At 46.6% G+C, this 25,704-nt stretch overlaps 1 protein-coding gene across 4 annotated transcripts in view; it reads left to right on the top strand.

Annotated features, from left to right (window-relative positions):
• Nucleotides 1-25,704, top strand: part of BRWD1 (bromodomain and WD repeat domain containing 1) — a 2,464,655-nt gene that overhangs the window by 1,785,603 nt on the left and 653,348 nt on the right. For all 4 annotated transcript variants that reach the window (XM_078656838.1, XM_078656840.1, XM_078656841.1 and 1 more), the window contains one exon: nt 11,962-12,082. In XM_078656838.1, coding sequence (XP_078512964.1) covers nt 11,962-12,082 — 121 coding nt within the window. The remainder of the gene's footprint in view (nt 1-11,961; nt 12,083-25,704) is intronic.

The following is a 25,704-nucleotide window of genomic DNA, read 5'->3' on the forward strand; positions in this document are numbered from 1 at the left end:
GACAGATCTGTGTCTCCAGAAAACTGAAGCAGGGGTCTAACCCCACCATTCCCTTTCTGATAGGTCTCTTAGAGACATATGATGCCAGAAAGCTTTCTCAGTTACATGAGAACATGCCAGCCTTAGAGGGAACCTCTGGGGATCCAGATCTCCCCAACACTGATTCAGCAGTTGAGGAGGAGGATCAAGAGGTACTCTCTGGGGATGAGGTAGACAAGGGTCTTGAGGTAGTCAGAAGGCTAACTAGGACCAACTTAGACTTACTTGGGCTAGGATCTGGGGGACCCCCAGTACTAACCCGAAGTGGGCCTAACCTTGGAGTTAGGAGAGATAGATCTCTTTCTAGGGACTCCAATAGATCTCTGCACTCTAATGCCTCTTCTCAGGGGAGAAGGAATCCTCCACAGAGGAGATTTACTTCCCCTCAGAGAAGGGAGCATGAGGCTAGGATGAGACAAGCTGAACTGAGGATTGAAAGGGAAGAAATTGCCCTGGCCAAAGAGAAGCTTGCCCTGGCAAGAGAGCAGCAGATGAGTGGGCTAGCTCCCACTGGTGGCAGCAATCTCCCAAGAGATAGAGAGAAGGGTTTAGATACTAAACACCTGACTAAAATAGTGCCCCCCTTTAAGCAAGGGGATGATATCCAGAAATGGATGGCTGCTCTGGAGAGGGCCTGCACTGTGCAGGGCATTCCCCAGAGTCAGTGGGCAGCTATACTGTGGCTCTCCTTTGATGGTAAAGGTAGAGATAAGCTCCTCACTACAAGAGTGGAGGATGCTAACAATTACCAGGTCCTGAAGAATACACTGGTTGATGGGTTTGGTTTAACCACTGAGCAGTACAGGTTGCTGTTCAGAGACACCCAGAAAACTCAGTCTCAGGACTGGTCTGATTTTGTGGATTGTGCCACTAAGGCTTTGGAGGGCTGGTTGCTGGGTAGCAAGGTTACAGATTACACAGGATTGTATAATCTAATGATGAGAGAACAAATTTTGAACAATTGTCAGAACCAGTTGCTGCACCAGCACCTTGTTGATTCAGATCTGACCTCTCCCCAAGAATTGGGAAAGAAGGCAGACAAATGGGTCAGGACAAGGATCAAGCAGAACCAGAACCAGAACCAGGGTGGTCAGAAGAAAGCAGACCAGAAGGGTAATGTTAAGAATGAACAAAATGACCAGAAGTCTTCACCAGGTCCCCAACAAACCAAAGAGGGTGGGGGTCAGGCTTCCCAGAAGAAGAAGACTCAAGAAGGCCAGTCAAAAAGGTGGTGCCAGTACTGCAAAAGTAAATCTCACTGGTTTAGTGAGTGCACCAAAAGAGGAGGACAAACTCCTGCCACTACAGCTCCTAAAGCAACTGCACCCCCTAGTACAGTCAGTAGTGGTAGTGTCACTCCCAAGGCATTAGTTGGGTTAACCTTGGGTACTGAGGGGTCTGACAACTTAGTTGGCACACTCACTCAGGCTGTCCTTGTCTGTACAGGGGATATGGATATGTCCCCTGAAATAAGTCCCAATACTTTGGGCAAATACAGGCAGACACCTTTGATTAATGGCAAAATGGCTCAGGCCTATAGGGACACTTGTGCCAGTGTCACCATGGTGACACCTAACTTTGTGGACCCTGGACAGATCATGCCAGGTACTGATTTCCTGGTGACCAATGCCAGCAATGTCACTACTAGTCATAGTGTGGCAATTGTGGCTTTCTCCTGGGGTGGAGTGAAGGGACAAAAGAAAGTTGTAGTCAGTTCAGACCTCCCAGTTGATTGTTTGTTGGGCAATGATTTGGAGTCATCACAATGGTCAGAAGTGGAGCAGAGGACTCACATGGAGATGTTAGGCTTGCCAGCACATGTGCTTGCTGTGACTAGGTCACAGGCCAGAAGATGCCCCACTGAACAGGTGCTGGATCCTGAAATTATGGACCAGACACCTCCCAAGAAGAAGAGCAGTAAGGGTAAGGCTTTGCCTTCCCCCTTGCCCCAGGTTGAGGATCAAGTCTCTGAGGAGGCTGATCTAGAAGAGCTGAGGGAAACTGAGCCTAAAGAGCTTGAACTTGATCAAGTTGAGTTTCTGGGCTCAGGGGGACCCTCCAGAGCAGACCTGGGGAAGGAACAGTTGAGCTGCCCTTCCCTTGAACCCCTCAGACAGCAGGCTGCTGCTGAGGCTGCAGGGAATGCCACAGGTGCCCACAGGGTATACTGGGAAGATGGACTCCTGTACTCTGAGTCAAGAGACCCCAAGCCTGGTGCAACCAGGAGGCTGGTCATCCCCTTGTCTCTGAGAGGTTTCCTTCTCACCTTGGCCCATGAGATTCCCCTTGCAGGTCATTTAGGTCAGACAAAGACTTGGGACAGGCTTGTCTCACACTTTCACTGGCCCCATATGAATGAGAATACCAAGGAGTTTTGTCGCTCATGTGTCACTTGCCAAGCCAGTGGTAAGTCAGGTGGCACAACAAAGGCCCCCCTCATACCACTACCTGTGGTGGGGGTTCCCTTTGAAAGAGTGGGGATTGACATTGTTGGTCCAATGGAACCCCAGACAGCATCAGGACACAAGTTTATACTGGTGGTGGTGGACCATGCCACCAGGTATCCTGAGGCTATTCCCCTTAGGACCACTACAGCCCCTGTAGTGGCAAGAGCCCTAGTTGGAGTGTTCTCCAGAGTGGGTTTCCCTAAGGAGGTCGTTTCTGACAGAGGTACAAACTTCATGTCAGGATATCTGACTGCCATGTGGAAAGAGTGTGGTGTGAACTACAAGTTCACCACACCCTATCATCCACAATGCAATGGGCTTGTTGAGAGATTCAACAGGACCCTGAAAGGGATGATTCATGGACTACCTGAAACTCTTAGGAGAAGATGGGATGTCCTGATCCCCTGCCTCTTGTTTGCTTACAGAGAGGTCCCACAGAAGGGGGTTGGCTACAGCCCTTTTGAGCTTCTGTATGGGCATCCTGTAAGAGGACCCCTGTGTTTGGTGAAGGAAGGATGGGAGAGACCTCTCAAAAAGCCTGCAACCAACATAGTGGACTATGTACTTGGTCTCCGCTCCAGGATGGCTGAGTATATGGAAAAGGCATCCAAAAACCTTGAGGCCAGCCAGGAACTTCAAAAAGCTTGGCATGACCAAAAGGCTGTACTGACTGTGTACCAGCCAGGACAGAAGGTGTGGGTGCTGGAGCCAGTGGCCCCAGCAGCTCTGAAAGACAAATGGTCTGGGCCCCACACCATCATTGAGCAAAAGGGAGAGGTTACCTACTTGGTGGACCTTGGAACTCCCAGGAGCCCTCTCAGAGTGCTCCATGTTAACAGGCTCAAGGCATATGTTGACAGGAAGGACATGAGCTTGCTCATGGCCACAGATGAGGGACAGGAGGAAGAGAGTGACCCTCTCCCAGACCTGCTCACTCAGAATCCTGATGATGGATCAGTTGATGGTGTTGTCTTTTGTGGCAGCCTCACTGAACATCAGCAACAGGATTGCAGGCAAGTCTTGCAATCCTTCAGACATATGTTCTCTCTGACACCCAGCCAAACTGATTGGTGTACCCATGATGTTGACACTGGAGACAGTCTGCCTGTCAAGAGTAAAATCTACAGACAGCCTGATCATGTTAGAGACTGCATCAAAACTGAAGTGCAGAAAATGTTGGAGCTGGGAGTCATTGAGCCCTCAGATAGCCCTTGGGCTAGCCCAGTAGTTCTAGTGCCAAAGCCTCACACCCAGGGTGGTAAGAGAGAGATGAGGTTTTGCGTAGACTACAGAGGCCTCAATGCAGTCACTAAGACTGATGCCCACCCAATACCAAGAGCAGATGAGCTTATAGATAGATTGGCTTCTGCCAACTTCTTAAGCACATTTGATTTGACAGCTGGGTATTGGCAAATCAGGTTAGCTGAGGAAGCCAAACCCAAGACAGCATTTTCTACCCCTGGAGGGCATTATCAATTTGTGGTAATGCCCTTTGGACTGAAAAATGCACCTGCCACCTTCCAAAGGTTGGTGAATCAAGTCCTCACTGGGCTGGATGACTTCTGTGCAGCTTATCTTGACGATATTGCTGTCTTTAGCTCCACCTGGGAGGATCACCTGGTCCACCTGAGGAAAGTGTTAGAGGCCCTGCAAAAGGCAGGCCTCACTATCAAGGCCACAAAGTGCCAGATAGGGCAGTCACAGGTTGTATACCTGGGCCACCTTGTAGGTGGAGGCCAGGTTCAGCCACTGGAGAGTAAGATACAGGCCATCAAGGACTGGACTCCTCCAATCACCCAGACTCAGGTTCGAGCTTTCTTGGGCCTGACTGGGTACTATAGGAAGTTTGTCAGAAATTATGGGTCCATAGTGACCCCCCTTAATGACCTGACAAGCAAGAAGATGCCAAAGAAAGTTCAGTGGACAGCAAGCTGTCAGAAAGCATTCAATGACCTAAAGCAGGCCATGTGCACAGCACCTATCCTCAAGAGTCCAGATTACTCCAAGCCATTCATTGTCCAAACAGATGCTTCTGAGTTGGGTGTGGGAGCTGTTCTGTCTCAACTGAATTTTGATGGTAATGATCAGCCTATTGCTTTCATTAGTAGAAGGTTGACACCCAGAGAGAAAAATTGGTCAGCTATTGAGAGGGAGGCCTTTGCTGTGGTCTGGGCCCTGAAGAAGCTGAGGGCCTACTTGTTTGGCACTCACTTCACCATTCAGACAGACCATAAGCCCCTCTTGTGGCTAAATCAGATGAAGGGTGAAAACCCCAAACTGCTTAGGTGGTCCATTTCCCTACAGGGGATGGATTTTACAGTGGAGCATAGACCTGGGACTGATCACAGCAATGCTGATGGGCTCTCCAGGTATTTCCACTTAGAGCAAGAAGACTCACCTGGTCAAGGTTAGTTTATTGTCCCAAAGTTTGGGGGGGGGGTCATGTAGGAGAGTAGGGTCTGCAATCCTATGATCACCCAGATTTTTGCTTTTTGCTGCACTGGTTTACGACTTTCCCTGGCTGTGGGCCTGCTAATCAGACCCACAGCCTAGCTGTTCTCTCTATCCAAATTGTACTTAGGTACTGAATTGGCACTGGGCCCTCTCCAAGTCCCTGTACCCAGGGCTGAGGTGCACCCAGAAGTCTCCCCGGGGCTGAAGCATGTATTGTGCCACCCCTGGATTGACTAACTAAAACTGACACAACTGGCTGCACGACAGCTGGGGCAAGGTGGTGTACTCACCCTTTGCTTTAGATATAGTATACCTATATCTAACCCTAAAATGGACACATAGATCTCCTATCAGTCACTCCTATGGCAGGCCTTAACAATCCTGAAGGCAGAGTGCTTGGAATCGTGTGAGATGGTGCTCTGGCATGAGCTGAGCCTGTCTGCGGCTTTCGGGATCCATCCCTTAGCCGTTTCCATGATATCGCATACCATATACTCTTAAGTGCATTATAATCCTCGCGGTTATGTGCCAACTCTGGTATCGCTTTATCAAAACATGTCGAGTAAGGTGTCATACGAATTGGAATACTAACCCCTCGCCAATTCTGGCGACGGGGTTAGCATTCCACCCTTCTAGAGGGACACGACATGTATGTAACCCCTAACCCCGGTTAAAGTCAGACAGAGCCTTAGCATCCACAAAATGGATGCTGCCACCGAGACACAAGTCTGCCCTCCTGCTGCTGGGAGTCCTCCCAGAGCAGGAGATAAGGACAAAGGGTTTCCTGCCAGGGGCGGTGCCAGCACCGTCCCAGACAGGGTTTTGTGTATTGTAGGTAGGCAGGGCTTTAGAGGAAGGTGACTGCACGTGGCACCCCGGTGCTCACTGTGCATAGGCTGGCTGGAACCAGTTCCAGGGTCACTCCAGACCCTGTGCTGGGGAAAAGCCCGCCAAGGAAGTGGGTGTAACCACCCCCCTCCTAGTCCCACCCATAGAGCAGGACTTAGTCGCGTGCCAGCCCCCTTTTACAGGATAAAGGTAGAGACTGGCCCCCTTCCAAATCAGATCATCTTTGAATCCTGAAACTACTTTCTGCGAAAGGAACTCAAGACTTCTTCCTAAGATTTCTCCCTTGTGACTAAGGAGTAGTCACCCTGCACCCGCAGGCACCATCTAAGAACACTGCGGTCTGCTGCAAGTCCTTCCTCCGGAATCCGACTGCCCAGCTCGACGAGAACCGGCTTCCCTGGCACCTCTGACCTCTACCTGCATCATCAGTCACGCTGAGATTCGTGGGTGTGACGAGACCTCGAGGGACCGGCCATCTTCAAGACTGCACGACTTCTTTCCAGCAAGCCCGCCGAGTGAATTCCTGGTGAGTGCTTTGGGGTCCGAGAAGCCCCCACCCTGAGCAGCTCCAGCACCGAAGAGCAGCCCCCCAGCATCTCCACGATCTGCGTGGGGCCCTTCTGCTTTTTGCTGCTCACCGCGTTGTTTGGCTACTAGCCCGCTGGCTTGTGGCCTTCCTGACGACGCCCGACGACATTTCTGCTGCTGGTCTGGTTGCTCCAGACTGGCCCTTGCTTCCCTCCATCAGAGAAGTACCCTGGACCCTCCTGGTCCACTCAAGACGCCATTTTAGGTCCACCGCGTGGGCCTTGCATTTGCCAAGACTTGTTGCCCAATCCTGGGTCCAGCGACGTCGACAGCAAGAACCTTCGTGGGACAGCTCGCACCTCCATCCTGGTCGCCGACAACGCCTCCTGGACCGAGAGACTGCAGAGCCCAGCAGCGCCCACTCACCTGACTGCGGTGACTTCGCCCGGTGCCATCCTGGTGCCCACTTAATCACTGGCTAGTGATTCAAGAACTTGGTCCCCTCTGCTTTCAGGTTTTCTTCTTCCTTGATCCAGGCTTGGATCCATCGAACTTTTCTTCACTGGTCGCCTGCCAGCAACTTCTTCCTTCCAGGCTCCTGGTCCGGCAACGAGATCCCCGACGTCTTTTCAGACCTATGCAGCTGCAGCCCCTGGGCTAGGTAACTTCGGCACTTCGGTGTCCCAGCATAGCCTCACTATCCTAGGGTCAGGATCCACTGTCGTTTTCTTCCCACCAGGTCGGGTTCGCCCGTGAACACTAACTTTGCCTTTACTAGCTTCCATAGACTTTGTCCCGCATCCCGCGTGAGAGTGCACACTCTGCACCCGAGTCCCCTGGGTCTCCTAGTAGTAATCTAACGATTCCCTAGTCCCGTCCTAGCGATTCCAAAGCCTATTAGAACTGTTACTTACCTGCTAGTAATTCGCATTCCACTTTTAAAGTATATGGTTTTTCGTGCCCCTCGGGCATTTGTGTATAACGTGCTAACTTAAGTATTTTCATAAGAGTTTTGTTGTGTGCCTAGCACCCTGTCCTCATAAAGAGTACAGGGTTGTTGTGATTCTAATAAATACACTGTTTATTTTCATAACACTTGTGTGGTGTCCTTTCACTGGGTGTTCAAGGGGTAATGTGATGGTAAAACAGCTGGCTTAACACGCCCTCTAGAGTCTTAGCCTTAGACTGCTCGTATCCATGCTACTAGGATAGCTGGTCTATAAGGTTGACTTACAACCAATCATCAATAAGGGTTGTTTGGACTGATATATAGTGATCACTAGAATAGTGAACACTGCACATCAGGCCAACTTCTCACACTGAGCCTCTGGGGAGAACATTCTGGTGGGTGCTGTCGCCTGATTGGCTGCAGTTTGGTCTAACATAATGACTAGAATAGTCATGAGTGTGGGAGCTTTTTGCTCCTGTAGCTAGGGCTACTTTACTTCCTGGTTGGTTATTACCAAGGTTTTTTGGTTATTACAGGCATTTTATTGCTTTTTTATATACCGTAGGACTCCTACTCCGACGACGGGGAATGATTCAGGCATGTGAATCTATGAAAGACACCAATACTGGAGAACCACAGATTACAGGTAAGTAACTATTGTTCTTCACATCCCTGTCCTGCCGGCTCACCGGCGCTACCTGCGGTTCACGGTAGGCCATGAGCACTTTCAGTTTACTGTGCTCCCCTTCATCCTTACCAGCGCCCCTCGGGTGTTCACGAAAGTGATGGCGGTGGTCGCAGCTCATCTGCGCAGATTAGGGGTGTCAGTCTTCCCCTATCTCGAAGACTGGTTGTTGAAGGCAGGCTCGCCCCAGGCAGTCGTCAGCCACCTTCAGACTACGGCCGACCTCCTGCACCTGCTGGGGTTCTCTATCAATGTGCCGAAGTCATACCTGTGCCCCCCTCAGAAGCTCCTCTTCATCGGACCGGTTCTAGACTCGGCGCAGTTTCAGGTTTATCCTCCCGAACAGCGGGTTCGGGATATTCAGGCTCTTATTCCGATCTTTCAGCCTTTATCCTGAGTCTCGGTCAGGTTGACCCTGCGGCTTCTGGGGCTGATGGCCTCCTGCATCCTTCTGGTGCATCACGCCAGGTGGCGGATGCGGGCTTTGCAGTGGACCTGAAGTTTCAGTGGGCCCAGCATCTGGGCAACTTGTCCGACCATGTCTTGATCTTGGAGGGCACTGCAAGACAGTTGCAGTGGTGGCTCACGGACCACGATTGGGTCAGCGGCAGATCCCTCTCCCTTCCCCAACCAGAGCACGTAGTTATGACGGACGCGTCCCTCCTGGGCAAGGGGGGGGGCACATGGGAGAGGCGGAGATCAGAGGCCTCTGGTCTCCGGCGGAGTCCCGCCTCCACATCAACCTTCTGGAGCTGCGGACAATCCGACTTGCACTGAAAGCATTCCTCCCCTCTGTCAGGGGGAGTGTAGTGCAAGTGTTCACGGACAACACCAGCGCCATGTGGTCTCCAACAAACAGGGCGGGTGGGGTCGTGGACCCTATGCCAGGAGGCTCTCCGTCTCTGGCAATGGCTGGAACATCAGGGCGTGACCCTGGTGGTTCAACACCTGGCAGGATCCCTGAACGCCAGGGCAGACGAACTCAGCCGTCGGTGCATGATGGATCACGAATGGCGTCTGAACTCTGACGTGGCGCAAGGTCTCTTTCAGCAGTGGGAAGAGCCTAGGTTAGAGAACGCGCAATGTCGCCTTTCCGACTATACCACTTCTGCCCAGAGTGCTGAAGAAGATCAGGTGCGACCAGGCCCATGTCATCCTTGTGGCTCCGGAATGGTCACGAAGATACTGGTATCCTGAGCTCCTCAGCATGTCAGTCGATCGCCCGATTCGTCTGCCTCTTCAGGAGGACCTTCTGTCGCAGCAGCAGGGGACGGTCCTCCACCCAAACCTGTCCAGCCTCCACCTCCATACATGGAGATTGAGCGGCGGCAGTTGAGGTCGTTTGACTTGCCTCCTGAAGTCTGCGATGTGATTCTGGCAGCGAGGCGTCCCTCCACAAAATCGGTTTACGCCTGCAGGTGGAACAAATTTGTGGCATGGTGCACAGCAAAGGCTGTGGATCCACTCTCTGCCCCCCTTTCTGAGGTTCTCCTCTTTCTTCCTTCTCTTGCCCAGCAAGGCTTTGCTCTGGGCACTCTTAGGGGCTACCCCTCTGCCATTTCTGCCTTCTTAAGGCTCCCTGATCAGCCCTCTCTTTTCAAGTGCCCAGTTGTAAATAGGTTCTTGAAGGGCATCACTCATATGTTTCCCCCTGTTCCTTTCGTGATGCCTCAGTGAGACTTGAATCTTGTTCTGACTTATTTGACTTGCGCTCCCTTCGAGCCACTTCATAACTGTCCTCTTCGTCTTCTCACTCTTAAGACTGCATTCCTGGTTGCCATCACCTCTGCCAGGAGAGAGTGAGCTCCGGGCTCTTTCTTCTTAACCTCCCTTCCTTTCTGTCCATCTGTATTACGTATATGTCCCTCTTTCCTGCCCAAGGTCATCACAGCCTTCCACTTCGGGCAGTCCATCACGTTTCCCACCTTCTTTCCGCCTCCGCATCCCTCGAAAGAGGAAGAGAGGCTCCACCGTCTGGACCCAAAACGTGCACTCTCATACTATCTGGATCGAATGCGCCAGTTCCGGGTGGATGACCAACTCTTTGTTGGTTACGTGGGCGCTAAGAAGGGACGGGCGGTGCACAAACTGACCATTTCTCGATGGGTCGTTTTGTGCATCAAGGCTTGTTATTCACTGGCTAAAAAGGAGCCTTCTATGGGGCTGCGTGCCCATTCCACTCGGTCCACAACGGCTACTACTGCCCTGGGTCGGGGAGTGCCCTTGCAGGACATCTTTCAGGCAGCTACGTGGGCCTCGCTGCACACGTTCGCAAGACACTACTGCCTGGACAGCCAAGTCCGAAGAAATGGCTTTTTCGGACGTTCCGTTCTCCAGGACTTTCTGGTGTGATTATTGGTTCGCAGACCCACCACCGGGGTTGATATTGCTAGGGTATCTATTCTAAGGTAAGGAATCTAATACTAACCTGTTTCTTTCAGATGCACAAGTTACTTACCTTCGGGAACGATATATCTGTAAGAAACAGTAGTTAGTATTAGATTCTATACCGCCCCACTCATCCTCCCCGTTCTGTGAACCGATATCTAGGGTTAAGGTCATCCCTTTTCAGGGCCCTAGTTTTATGGCTCGGAAAAGCTGTGTATAAGAACTGACGTCAGCGCGCGAGGGCGGCGTCTAAGTACTCCGGCGACGTCATCCCTGCAACGACGCCGGACGCGGAGCCGCAGACAACGCGCAGGGGTACTGCTACGCAAAAGTTTCCGGATCCAGACTGGTTACTTAACTTCAGTAACAATATATCTGTAAGAGACATATATTAGTTAAAGATTCTTTACCACCACTCCCATCCTCCCCGTTCTGCAAACTGACTTCTAGGTTAAGGGACTCCCTTTCAGGGCCCTAGTTTTGTGCACCATTGGTCAGTGTCTTGCATGGCTCTGTGCTTCTGGCGTGGAATATCGTATAATGACCTGACGTCTAAGTAGATATCGGAACGTCATCCCCACGATCATGACTCCGACGACACCTCCTACCGATGCTCTGGGGTACTGCTACAAAAACAATTTTCCAGATCCAGTCTGACGCCTGTGAGTAATTCTAAGGTAAGGAAACTATAACTATTCTATGTCTCGTACAGATATAGCATTACCGAAGGTAAGTAATTTGTTCATTATAACGAGTCAGTGATAGGTACCACTTCTGTATACAAAATGTCCCTCATTTGTGTTTACAAATGTTATGAGGTAGAGAAAGTGTTACTTTATTACATGTTTCTTATGACCCACTCTTACAGTAACTTAACAGAGACAGTTCTAGTTGGGATGATGTGATTGTCCACCATGTATTAACCACAGCCTAATACTGAAAAGACTTAAAGAAGCGTCCCATTGTGTTGCACTCACTGTTCAATCATTCCACAAAGGGAAGCGCAATAGGTGTCAAGGTACTTGTACAGTCTGTAAATAAATCAGCCGTAATACCAAAGAAAATATTCTGTTCTTCTTTACCAGTTATTTTAGACTTCCTGAGGTAAAGGACATTTTCTCCTCCAGGCATGACAATCTAAAACCATGCCACAGTGTACGTATACAAATATAACCGACTACAGATAAGGATAAAGGCATATTCTTGTTTGCTTACCTACAGCCTTATCAAATGACATATTTGGTCAAATTCAAATCAACATATTTGGTCTCTGACTCTCCTCTTACCTTCCCATCTCTAATTATCCTTCTTGCACTACGCCTGCTACAGTTTGTCCTTCGAGTACTCCACTGTTATGCCATTGGGTCACAATGCCTGGAAGTAACAAACTGTGCCTTTGCGTTGCATTGTTATCTGACAAAGTTCTTATTTTCTCATATGCACTATAACATTTTCAATAATAATATTTCAAGAGACACAAAATACATCTATGCCTTCTGGTGGTTTAATTTATTTTTTATGCGAAGAAATAAAATGTTGTTTATAAGTGGTAGGTGTCAGTAAAGAGGGGACACACAAAAGTAAAAATAAAATAAGATGATCTACACTTTGTTTCATTACAGAAATTGCCAAAGCGTTTGCTGGACCAGTTAACTTATCAATTTATCCCGCATATGGCATGGTGGTCGCTTATCCAACAGACCTTGGTACAATTCGGATGAGACTAGTGAATCGTTTTTACAGGTATTTTTGAAGTCTTTTACTTTTTATATATAATGGGAAGAATGCTTCTTCAATGGCACCTCCGTAATTTTATTGATACATTCCGTTTCGGTAAGTGAAAATGTCATATTGGTGCTGCTATACTTAAAAGATTTTTTAAATTAGCAATACAGTTATTCAGCACGCTTTTGCTGACTTCATTATATAAATGAAAAGTTATTCAGCATTCTATTTTGGTTATTTAATCTTCCAACAGATGAACATAGGGCATATGTAACTAGGATACATTTCTGATTCTCAAATAGCAATTTTTAGAGAATCGCTATTTGAGAATCACCAAACGCTATGTATGTAGAATTTGCAAGTAATTTTGTGAATCCTACATGTTCCTTAATTGCAAATCGCAAATTGCGATTCGCAATTAAAGGAATATACTTCTCCATTTATTCCTGTGGGCCTATAGGCCCCTAGGAATGAATGGGAAGACATTCTCAATGTGCGATTCTCAATTAGAAAATCTCAAATTGAGAATGCAATTTCAAGGGTGCCAGGGTGTCACAAGGACACCCTGTTGCACCACTGAAATGTACATGTGTGCACATGTGGCACACATACATGCCCTTCAAATTATTGAGAGAATGCACTCCTTCCCTTTATTCATTAAACTTGTTACCCAACTCAATATGTGAAATGCGTGCAAACAGAAGGCGTGAAACCGCCCCATCACAACTCGATTTGAAAAATCTCTCCCAAAGTGCACTTTCCTCCTGCGCCCAACTGTTGCACTGCTGGAAAGGAAATCATTCCTGAATGAAACACTTCCTCCTAAATTGCATAATTTTTTCTTTTTCTTTATTTCTTTCCAGTTCGTCAATCATAATCCAAACTTTGTGTCATACATCTTCCTTTTTACTTCACCACCACAGAGCCAGCATGTTTGCACTATGATTATTTATTCACCAGTTTCTAATGACAAACTTTGCAAATCCAGGCTTTACCGGAGGCATGTGAGGTCAAACATGTTTTTAACGTGGGCTTATTACATTTATATACTCCCCATGCATTTCGAATCTTACAATTCTTTGTCAGGGGTTAACTAAAATGAAAATAGAAAAAACAGTTTAACTAGTTGCTCAAACTTACTGTATGCAAAAAAAACGCTACTCGTTACAATACCTCCTCCCTCACCCAAACTGAACTCTATTAAAAATAATCCAATGTTAACACTAATTGTGAAACCCCACCAAACGCCCAACCTTTCCAACTCTCAAAGTGTACATCCCCGATTTTACCATCATCTTCAGTGAATCGCAACTACCTCCCCACTAATGAATTCCCCAAACTCCAAACCACCCTCCTTATCTACCATTTACCTTCTCTGTGCCACAGCCGGCAGCATGACCTCACTTCACTTCCTCTTCCCAAAGCTCGTTATCCCTTTCCCTGCCGCTCGGGCCGTGTTTAAACAAGCATTGAAAATGCAATAGGTCTCGCCTTTGATTAAGTTAAACTCATTTGCTTTGCTATACAATACCATTAGCAAAGCAAATGTCTTTAACTTAATCAAAGGCAAGCCCTATTGCATTTTCAATGTTTTTTATATATATATGCTTTTTAAGTTGCAAGCGCTGGACAGCTGGAACTTTACGTCTTTATGCATACCCCGGTGTTGCAGAGTTAGCATATTATTCACGTGCTTTTGCATCACTAGGCCTTGAATCAAATGAAAATGTGTAAACAGTTCAACGTTAATATTAACAGGGGCCCCCAAAATATTGCTTGCCCAAAGCCCCAAAAACTCTTAGTAACTTTTAGCAGACACATCAGGATTTCACTAAGAAATAAGAACCAAATGCACTACCCATGTAACGCATATCTATGCAGTTACCGGCAGTCACCAATTATATATATTACAAACAGGAAGTTAAACCGCAGATTCTCGGAATTACCAGAATTTGATTAAGATTATCAGGTCACAATTAAGGGGGCAGAAACGGGGATTAAAGTCAATTAAACAAGTACGGGTAGATTTCAAATCATATGAATCCATGAAAAGAGCACATGAAACATGAAGTGACGTGAAACCAAGGAAGCAGGCATCCGAAAGGAGATGCTCTTTTAAAGTCTATGTGGCATGACTTAGCTGTGGAGAATCAACAGACATATTACTGCTTAATTTTACTGTTCTTCAAATACCGCACAGGTAAAACAAGTACACAAGGTGTATCGGAACGCCAGATACAAGTATACGCATTTTAATTATTTACTCATAGCATACCTTCCCCCTCAGATTGAATATAATGAAACAAGCTGAAACGGTGTCCCGCTGTGCAGTTAGATGGCGATTTTGAGCATATGGTGTGAACCTGCCCATTTTTAGAGAGATTTGGGATCTAATTGGTAGAGGAGGTAGAGTGCACACTCAACAGACAAAATGTACTCCAAGTGGAAATATGTCTGATGGCTTATGTCTGCACCGTCCAGAAAAAGCAAAAAACCGTGAGTAATAAAATCTATGATGTAGCCTGGAGGGATATAGCATTCCTTCGGAATCCGACTGAGGATGTGGAAAACTGGGCTGTTGTAGAAGGGGCAGCTCTGCGAAAGGGCAACAGGGTATTCTGCAAAAAGCCCATTGCTGAACTCTGCTTGGAAGTATTAAGAGCCTTCCTGAATAAAGACAGTGGGGAGGAGCCGTGAGTTCAGACTGCTGCATGACCAAGGCAGGAAGGATATATGGGCCAATGGGTGAATTATACTGCTTTATCAGCACATCGTCTGTGTCCCCTTATTAGCAACACTCGTTGTACTAGGCGTGGTACTAGAGTCTAGGGGAGGTGGAAAGAAAAGAAGTACGAACAGCAAACGAGAACTGTCTAGAAGCACGAAGGTGAAATAATTATCAAGGTTCTGACATCTTGTTTACATGCATGATTACAAAGCTCTGAATGGACAAGCAGAGATGTATAGCAAACAAAAATTGGGAGAGGGTCCGAGGGACAGTTTAATGACCTAAGCACAGTTATAGTCCCCCTGACAGACTATATGAAATACAACAAATAACTGTGGGTCACTGACAATCAAAACGCTATGTGTGCGAGAGGATGGCTATGTGTATGCTTTCAAGTTAAAGCAGACTATTGGACATTTACCCAGTGTGAAAAAATGTCCATCAGTTACTCGTTTCGTACCGCCCAATACATAATTTGGTCTACTTCACAGTAGGTAGTCCAATCTCTCTCCAGATTTTTACTATGAGATAGTTGTCATACAAGATGTTTGGGGGATGTTTGTTTGATTGTAACTGAAAGCAGTGCATATGTGGTTGGTGAAAAGTGATAGGAAAATGTGCTTGTTATAAAATTGGATAGTGTACGCATTTTATTTTTATTCTGGAGCCGTGCACTTCCAACATAAAAAACAATAGAGTGCAAAAAAGTCAGATGGTTCAAACAAATAACTTCTGACTGGGTAATCTGGTCGACATGTTTCTGCGGACAATTAAAGGTCCATTAAGGTACCTGCCGCTTCATCAGGACCCATAAACTTGATTGCTACTGCTCATATGTGAAAAATAATGAAAAAAGGACATTAATGAACAACAATGATGAATGTCACCTGTTCACTTCTGGTTTCCCTCCTTACCAGGTGGAAGAGGTCCAGATGTAGAATCGCCATCGTACACACACATAGACAGACACAAGAACAAAAGTGGGATAACGAACCATCATTAGTTAGGGTTATCACTAACGTTATTTAATTGTTGTTCTTATCATGAAAGAACAAGTGGCCTTTATACTCAGCCTCTTTATCCAAATATCATAGGCTCACCTTATTTGTAAGGGGAAACTGCATCTCCTCACCTGGCAAGCAGCTCAGGACAATGGAGCACCGCTCTAAGGTATAGAAAATTAAAAAGCTGTGATAAAGTATGTCACCGCTCAACAGTTAGAGACTCAGCGGATCACAACACTTGAATAACAAGCCCATTTGTTCATATTACTATGTTGTAAACATCAACGCTCGTTTTCTTCTTAAACCCGCTTATTGTACATGCATTTATATTTGTTTGTTCGTCGAACTTGATGTTAAAGGGAGAGATTCAGCAGATCACAACGCTTTAAGAACAAGCCCATTTGTTCATATTACTATGTTGTAAACATCCACACTTGTTTACTATAAAACCCGCTTATTGTACATGTATTTGTGTTTATTCGCTCGTCGAACTTGATGTTAAAGGGGGGGTATCCCTATTAAAGAGTTTAATGAAAGAGCATACTCTTATATTTGGACCTCTCATAAATCGGACGGTAGTGAACTCGGTAGGCTTGCATCGCTATTACGTAATGCGTTGAAAAGCCCAGTCAAAAAAGCGGCACTATCGTCTAAGCACACTCTCACAATGTGTCACATGTGTGCCAACGGGCTCTTAGTTCAACTAAATCTTCAGAGCTCGCAGTCGGAGTAGATGTTCAAGCTCCGATTGCAGCAGCACAATTCTCTGTTTAGAGCTGTAGTCCTCGACTGCATTCAAAGGAACGGGATACACATACAGGATCGCAACGTGAGATCAATCTCTCACGCCGTTACCATTATTGCTTGCGCGTTTCTTGGAGTCCACACTCTCTCTCTCACTATTAATAATGCTTGGCCCTTACCTCTCCGTCGGTACTCCTAACAGCCTTCCGAGCTGTTTGGGGAGGTATCGCGGTCAGGTCTGGTTACTTCCTTATTGTTTTCCACTCGATCTTGATTGGATACCATCAAACCCATGATCCAAGAGCTTTGAATCATATGAGATGTAGTCCACAATTGTGAATAATGGACTTTCAAATGAGTTTCAATGGTATTTGTAAATAACGGACTGTCAATGGAGTTTCAAGGGTATAATGGTGTTGTTGTTTAGATAAATCACTGAGTAGGGTTAGACACTCATTTGAAGAGGAAAAAATAATTAGAGCCGATACCTTTACAAGAACCAGTGGGTGGCCAAAAATAAAGTCTTCAATTGTCATGGCACACTCAAGACATAAGATTTATTAGGGAATTTTTAGAAAAATTCTACAAGACACTGTATCTAAATAAAAAAGACAAAAGGCATGTGTAACATCGCAATTGTCTTTTTATATTGTGTCAGCACATAACTTACTGGTATGTTCAGAGGTGTGCCAAAGGGAGAAGATTAATGAAATTAAGGATATCATAATGACATCCAGGGGATGTCTTCATTGAGGCCAGCTTCATCACAATTTAATTTATACACCCATTTCTGTTCTATTTTGAATAGATGTTTAGAGACGTCAGTTATATGTACTGGAATGCGTGGTTGTTCCAGTATGGTCCATTCAAAGTCAGTTGGTTTATGACCCACTTGTATGAAATGATTTGTTAGACGGGTCGCTTGCTTTTTGCACCTGACTGTACTCTTGTGCTCAGAGATCCTTGTTCTTATTTTACGGGTAGTCATTCCGACATACCTGAGCGAGCAGGGGCAGGTTATGAGATAAATTAGTTGGCTGCTGTTGCAATTCGTGAAGCACTTTTGCTCCCAAGGGCGACCAGTCCCTATATTGATGGATGTAGAGTGTTTGGTCTGGGGGTATGCAGCACAATTCCCACAGGGATGGTGCCCTGTCACCGGAGGCATATTCCATAGTGTGCCTACTTGGTGAGCCTCTCTGGTAGGTGGTCTGGTATGTATCAATTGATCTCTCAAGCTGGTTCCACGTTTAAAAGCAAATAATGGTTGTTCAAGGGAGTCATTTCCTGTGTTCAGAATCTTCCAATGTTTGCGAACTATTCGTTGGATCGCATTTGACTTTGTACTGAAAGTATTGACACATTTCAGTCTTTTATTCCTCTCCTTAGGGACGGAAGGCTCTAACAAGGCTTCCCGATTATTATTTGCTGCTCTCTTTTTGGAACGTTGGATACGTTTTTTGGGGTAGTTTCTCTCTTCAAGTTGTTTTTCCAAATCCTTGGAATGTTTATTGAAGTCCTACTTTGTTGGGCAATTACGCTGTATACGTAGAAACTGCCCGTATGGCAGATTGTCACGTAGTGACTTAGGATGACAACTGGTATATTGTAACAGCGAGTTACGGGCCATAAGCTTCCTGTATAGCTCGGATTTAAGACCTTGTGGTGTTGCTGTGATTAACAAATCAAGAAAGGCCAGTGAATGTTGGTTACATTCCACCGTGAAACGTAAGAACTTATTGCGGTTGTTCAGCCAGTTGTGGAAGGACAACAGAGAGTTTTCGTCGCCACGCCATATCACCAAGATATCATCAATGTATCTCTTCCAGGCCCGTATTGATGTTAGATACGGGTTTTCTGTATTTAATACGTGATCTTGTTCGAATTTGTGCATGTACAGATTAGCCAGGCTCTGCGCGAAAACGCTGCCCATGCTGGTCCCCGATGTTTGTAGGTAGCATTGGCCTTCAAATTCGAAAAAGTTTTCCTTCATGGCTATAGTAGCCAGATTCATGATCACAGAGATCGGTGTTATAGAGTCCAGGTCTCGTTCACCTAATAAGGTTTCAATCACTTCTAGTGTTTCGTTTTGAGGAATAGAGGTATACAATGACTCAACGTCAAAGGACACTAAGAGATCTGTTGTGGAGTCAAATTCTATTTCAGGTAACAATCTCAATAGATCTTTCGTGTCCTGAAGATAAGTAGGCATGAGTTTGACCAATGGTCTCAGAAAAATGTCAACAAACGTTGATAATGGTTCCAATATTGATCCGATGGCGGAGATTATCGGCCGGCCCGGTGGAGGTCTTTGCGCCTTATGAATTTTTGGCAGGACATAGAAGTACGGTCTTATGGGGTGTGGAGTCTGTAAGTAAGCCGCTTCATTAGTTGTTATCCATCCTTCTGCTAGCGCCTCCTCCGCACTATGTCCAATCATCATTGCTAATCTCGGTGTAGGATCTTCCGTCAGCAGTTGATAAGAGCGTGTATCTCCCAGCTGGCGTAAACATTCCTCCCTGTAAGCTGTTGTGTCCATGAGCACTGTCGCCCCGCCTTTATCGGCTGGTTTTATCGTGATCGACTGATCTTTCATCAGTTCTTTCAGAGCCTCTTGTTCGGATTTAGGACTTGATTGCTACTGCTCATATGTGAAAAATAATGAAAAAAAGAACATTAATGAACAACAATGATGAATGTCACCTGTTCACTTCTGGTTTCCCTCCTTACCAGGTGGAAGAGGTCCAGATGTAGAATCGCCATCGTACACACACATAGACAGACACAAGAACAAAAGTAGGATAACGAACCATCATTAGTTAGGGTTATCACTAACGTTATTTAATTGTTGTTCTTATGAAAGAACAAGTGGCCTTTATACTCAGCCTCTTTATCCAAATATCATAGGCTCACCTTATTTGTAAGGGGAAACTGCATCTCCTCACCTGGCAAGCAGCTCAGGACAATGGAGCACCGCTCTAAGGTATAGAAAATTAAAAAGCTGTGATAAAGTATGTCACCGCTCAACAGTTAGAGACTCAGCGGATCACAACACTTGAATAACAAGTCCATTTGTTCATATTACTATGTTGTAAACATCAACGCTCGTTTTCTTCTTAAAGCCGCTTATTGTACATGCATTTACAAAACACGGGAGACCCTTTCCAGACTCAAATCGAAATCTCTAAATTCTTCAGGAATGTGAGACTCCACTTTTTCTTCTCAAAAGATGACCGGGAAGATACGACTGTCCAGAACACCGGATTAAAAAGACCATCAACATTCAGTCCTCTAGCTGTTACAGTGCCAGCAAAAGTAACAACATTTGAGGAAGCAGTACAGCACGACGTGCAGGAACTATTCAAACAAACACAAAAACCGTTTGTGAATATTCCTAAATCCGAACAAGAGGCTCTGAAAGAACTGATGAAAGATCAGTCGATCACGATAAAACCAGCCGATAAAGGCGGGGCGACAGTGCCCATGGACACAACAGCTTACAGGGAGGAATGTTTGCGCCAGCTGGGAGATACACGCTCTTATCAACTGCTGACGGAAGATCCTACACCGAGATTAGCAATGATGATTGGACATATTGCAGAGGAGGCGCTAGCAGAAGGATGGATAACAACTAATGAAGCGGCTTACTTACAGACTCCACACCCCATAAGACCGTACTTCTATGTCCTGCCAAAAATTCATAAGGCGCAAAGACCTCCGCCGGGCCGGCCGATAATCTCCGGCATCGGATCAATATTGGAACCATTATCAACGTTTGTTGCCATTTTTCTGAGACCATTGCTCAAACTCATGCCTACTTATCTTCAGGACACGAAAGATCTATTGAGATTGTTACCTGAAATAGAATTTGATTCCACGACAGATCTTTAGTGTCCTTTGACGTTGAGTCATTGTATACCTCTATTCCTCAAAACGAAACACTAGAAGTGATTGAAACCTTATTAGGTGAACGAGACCTGGACTCTATAACACCGATCTCTGTGATCATGAATCTGGCTACTATAGCCATGAAGGATAACTTTTTCGAATTTGAAGGCCAATGCTACCTACAAACATCGGGGACCAGCATGGGCAGCGTTTTCGCGCCGAGCCTGGCTAATCTGTACATGCACAAATTCGAACAAGATCACGTATTAAATACCGAAAACCCGTATCTAACATCAATACGGGCCTGGAAGAGATACATTGATGATATCTTGGTGATATGGCGTGGCGACGAAAACTCTCTGTTGTCCTTCCACAACTGGCTGAACAACCGCAATAAGTTCTTACGTTTCACGGTGGAATGTAACCAACATTCACTGGCCTTTCTCGATTTGTTAATCACAGCAACACCACAAGGTCTTAAATCCGAGCTATACAGGAAGCCTATGGCCCGTAACTCGCTGTTACAATATACCAGTTGTCATCCTAAGTCACTACGTGACAATCTGCCATACGGGCAGTTTCTACGTTACAGCGTAATTGCTCAACAAAGGAAGACTTCAATAAACATTCCAAGGATTTGGAAAAACAACTTGAAGAGAGAAACTACCCCAAAAAACGTATCAAACGTTCCAAAAAGAGAGCAGCAAATAATAATCGGGAAGCCTTGTTAGAGCCTTTCGTCCCTAAGGAGAGGAATAAAAGACTGACATGTGTCAATACTTTCAGTACAAAGTCAAATGCGATCCAACGAATAGTTCGCAAACATTGGAAGATTCTGAACACCGGAAATGACTCCCTTAAACAACCATTATTTGCTTTTAAACGTGGAACCAGCTTGAGAGATCAATTGATACATACCAGACCACCTACCATAGAGGCTCACCAAGTAGGCACACTATGGAATATGCCTCCGGTGACAGGGCACCATCCCTGTGGGAATTGTGCTGCATGCCCCCAGACCAAACACTCTACATCCATCAATATAGGGACTGGTCTCCCTTGGGAGCAAAAGTGCTTCACGAATTGCAACAGCAGCCAACTAATTTATCTCATAACCTGCCCCTGCTCGCTCAGGTATGTCGAAATGACTACCCGTAAAATAAGAACAAGGATCTCTGAGCACAAGAGTACAATCAGGTGCAAAAAGCAAGCGACCCGTCTAACAAATCATTTCATACAAGTGGGTCATAAACCAACTGACTTTGAATGGACCATACTGGAACAACCACGCATTCCAGCACATATAACTGACGTCTCTAAACATCTATTCAAAATAGAACAGAAATGGGTGTATAAATTAAATTGTGATAAAGCTGGCCTCAATGAAGACATCTCCTGGATGTCATTATGATACCCTTAATTTCATTAATATTCTCCCTTTGGCACACCTCTGAACATACCAGTAAGTTATGTGCTGACACAATATAAAAAGACAATTGCGATGTTACATATGCCTTTTGTCTTTTTTTATTTAGATACAGTGTCTTGTAGAATTTTTCTAAAAATTCCCTAATAAATCTTATGTCTTGAGTGTGCCATGACAATTGAAGACTTTATTTTTGGCCACCCACTGGTTCTTGTAAAGGTATCGGCTCTAATTATTTTTTCCTCTTCAAATGAGTGTCTAACCCTACTCAGTGATTTATCTAAACAACAACACCATTATACCCTTGAAACTCCATTGACAGTCCGTTATTTACAAATACCATTGAAACTCATTTGAAAGTCCATTATTCACAATTGTGGACTACATCTCCCATGATTCAAAGCTCTTGGATCATGGTTTGATGGTATCCAATCAAGATCGAGTGGAAAACAATAAGGAAGTAACCGGCCCTGACCGCGATACCGCCCCAAACAGCTCGAAAGGCTGTTAGGAGTACCGACGGAGAGGTAAGGGCCAAGCATTATTAATAGTGAGAAAGAGAGTGTGGACTCCAAGAAACGCGCAAGCAATAATGGTAACGGCGTGAGAGATTGATCTCGCGTTGCGATCCCGTATGTGTTTCCCGTTCCTTTGAATGCAGTCGAGGACTACGGCTGTAAACAGAATTGTGCTGCTGCAATCGGAGCTTGAACATCTACTCCGACTGCGAGCTCTGAAGATTTAGTTGAACTAAGAGCCCGTTGGCACACATGTGACACATTGTGAGAGTGTGCTTAGACGATAGTGCCGCTTTTTTGACTGGGCTTTTCAACGCATTACGTAATAGCGATGCAAGCCTACCGAGTTCACTACCGTCCGATTTATGAGAGGTCCAAATATAAGAGTATGCTCTTTCATTAAACTCTTTAATAGGGATACCCCCCCTTTAACATCAAGTTCAACAAGCGAATAAACACAAATACATGTACAATAAGCGGGTTTTATAGTAAACGAGTGTTGATGTTTACAGCATAGTAATATGAACAAATGGGCTTGTGTAGGAGAGTAGGGTCTGCAATCCTATGATCACCCAGATTTTTGCTTTTTGCTGCACTGGTTTACGACTTTCCCTGGCTGTGGGCCTGCTAATCAGACCCACAGCCTAGCTGTTCTCTCTATCCAAATTGTACTTAGGTACTGAATTGGCACTGGGCCCTCTCCAAGTCCCTGTACCCAGGGCTGAGGTGCACCCAGAAGTCTCCCCGGGGCTGAAGCATGTATTGTGCCACCCCTGGATTGACTAACTAAAACTGACACAACTGGCTGCACGACAGCTGGGGCAAGGTGGTGTACTCACCCTTTGCTTTAGATATAGTATACCTATATCTAACCCTAAAATGGACACATAGATCTCCTATCAGTCACTCCTATGGCAGGCCTTAACAATCCTGAAGGCAGAGTGCTTGGAATCGTGTGAGATGGTGCTCTGGCATGAGCTGAGCCTGTCTGCGGCTTTCGGGATCCATCCCTTAGCCGTTTCCATGATATCGCATACCATATACTCTTAAGTGCATTATAATCCTCGCGGTTATGTGCCAACTCTGGTATCGCTTTATCAAAACATGTCGAGTAAGGTGTCATACGAATTGGAATACTAACCCCTCGCCAATTCTGGCGACGGGGTTAGCATTCCACCCTTCTAGAGGGACACGACATGTATGTAACCCCTAACCCCGGTTAAAGTCAGACAGAGCCTTAGCATCCACAAAATGGATGCTGCCACCGAGACACAAGTCTGCCCTCCTGCTGCTGGGAGTCCTCCCAGAGCAGGAGATAAGGACAAAGGGTTTCCTGCCAGGGGCGGTGCCAGCACCGTCCCAGACAGGGTTTTGTGTATTGTAGGTAGGCAGGGCTTTAGAGGAAGGTGACTGCACGTGGCACCCCGGTGCTCACTGTGCATAGGCTGGCTGGAACCAGTTCCAGGGTCACTCCAGACCCTGTGCTGGGGAAAAGCCCGCCAAGGAAGTGGGTGTAACCACCCCCCTCCTAGTCCCACCCATAGGGCAGGACTTAGTCGCGTGCCAGCCCCCTTTTACAGGATAAAGGTAGAGACTGGCCCCCTTCCAAATCAGATCATCTTTGAATCCTGAAACTACTTTCTGCGAAAGGAACTCAAGACTTCTTCCTAAGATTTCTCCCTTGTGACTAAGGAGTAGTCACCCTGCACCCGCAGGCACCATCTAAGAACACTGCGGTCTGCTGCAAGTCCTTCCTCCGGAATCCGACTGCCCAGCTCGACGAGAACCGGCTTCCCTGGCACCTCTGACCTCTACCTGCATCATCAGTCACGCTGAGATTCGTGGGTGTGACGAGACCTCGAGGGACCGGCCATCTTCAAGACTGCACGACTTCTTTCCAGCAAGCCCGCCGAGTGAATTCCTGGTGAGTGCTTTGGGGTCCGAGAAGCCCCCACCCTGAGCAGCTCCAGCACCGAAGAGCAGCCCCCCAGCATCTCCACGATCTGCGTGGGGCCTGTGAGAAGTTGGCCTGATGTGCAGTGCTCACTATTCTAGTGATCACTATATATCAGTCCAAACAACCCTTATTGATGATTGGTTGTAAGTCAACCTTATAGACCAGCTATCCTAGTAGCATGGATACGAGCAGTCTAAGGCTAAGACTCTAGAGGGCGTGTTAAGCCAGCTGTTTTACCATCACATTACCCCTTGAACACCCAGTGAAAGGACACCACACAAGTGTTATGAAAATAAACAATGTATTTATTAGAATCACAACAACCCTGTACTCTTTATGAGGACAGGGTGCTAAGCACACAACAAAACTCTTACGAAAATACTTTTAAGTTAGCACGTTACACAAATGCCCGAGGGGCACGAAAAACCATATACGCTAAAAGTGGAATGCGAATTACTAGCAGGTAAGTAACAGTTCTAATAGGCTTTGGAATCGCTAGGACTGGACTAGGGAATCGTTAGATTACTACTAGGAGGCCCAGGGGACTCGGGTGCAGAGTGTGCACTCTCACGCGGGATGCGGGACAAAGTCTATGGAAGCTAGAATTCACAAAGTTAGTGTTCACGGGCGAACCCGACCTGGTAGGAAGAAAATGACAGTGGATCCTGACCCTTGGATAGTGAGGCTATGCTGGGACACCGGAGTGCCGAAGTTACCTAGCCCAGGGGCTGCAGCTGCATAGGTCTGAAAAGACGTCGGGGATCTCGTTGCCGGACCGGGAGCCTGGAAGGAAGAAGTTGCTGGCAGGCGACCAGTGAAGGAAAGTTCGATGGATCCAAGCCTGGATCAAGGAAGAAGAAACCTGAAAGCAGAGGGGACCAAGTTCTTGAATCACTAGCCAGTGATTAAGTGGGCACCAGGATGGCACCGGGCGAAGTCACCGCAGTCAGGTGAGTGGGCGCTGCTGGGCTCTGCAGTCTCTCGGACCAGGAGGCGTTGTCGGCGACCAGGATGGAGGTGCGAGCTGTCCCACGAAGGATGAAGTCGTTGGCGTCGAAGTTACCCAGGATTGGGCAACAAGCCTTGGCTAATTCAAGCCCACGCGGTGGACTCAAAATGGCGTCTTGAGTGGACCAGGAGGGTCCGGGGTGCTCCTCTTCTGGAAGGGAGCAAGGGCCAGTCTGGAGCAACCAGACCAGCAGCAGAAATGTCGTCGGGCGTCGTCAGGAAGGCCACAAGCCAGCGGGCTAGTAGCCAAACAACGCGGTGAGCAGTAAAAAGCAGAAGGGCCCCACGCAGATCGTGGAGATGCTGGGGGGCTGCTCTTCGGTGCTGGAGCTGCTCAGGGTGGGGGCTTCTCGGACCCCAAAGCACT

Source organism: Lissotriton helveticus, chromosome 8, assembly GCF_964261635.1.
Source record: "Lissotriton helveticus chromosome 8, aLisHel1.1, whole genome shotgun sequence".
Classification (NCBI taxonomy): domain Eukaryota; kingdom Metazoa; phylum Chordata; class Amphibia; order Caudata; family Salamandridae; genus Lissotriton; species Lissotriton helveticus.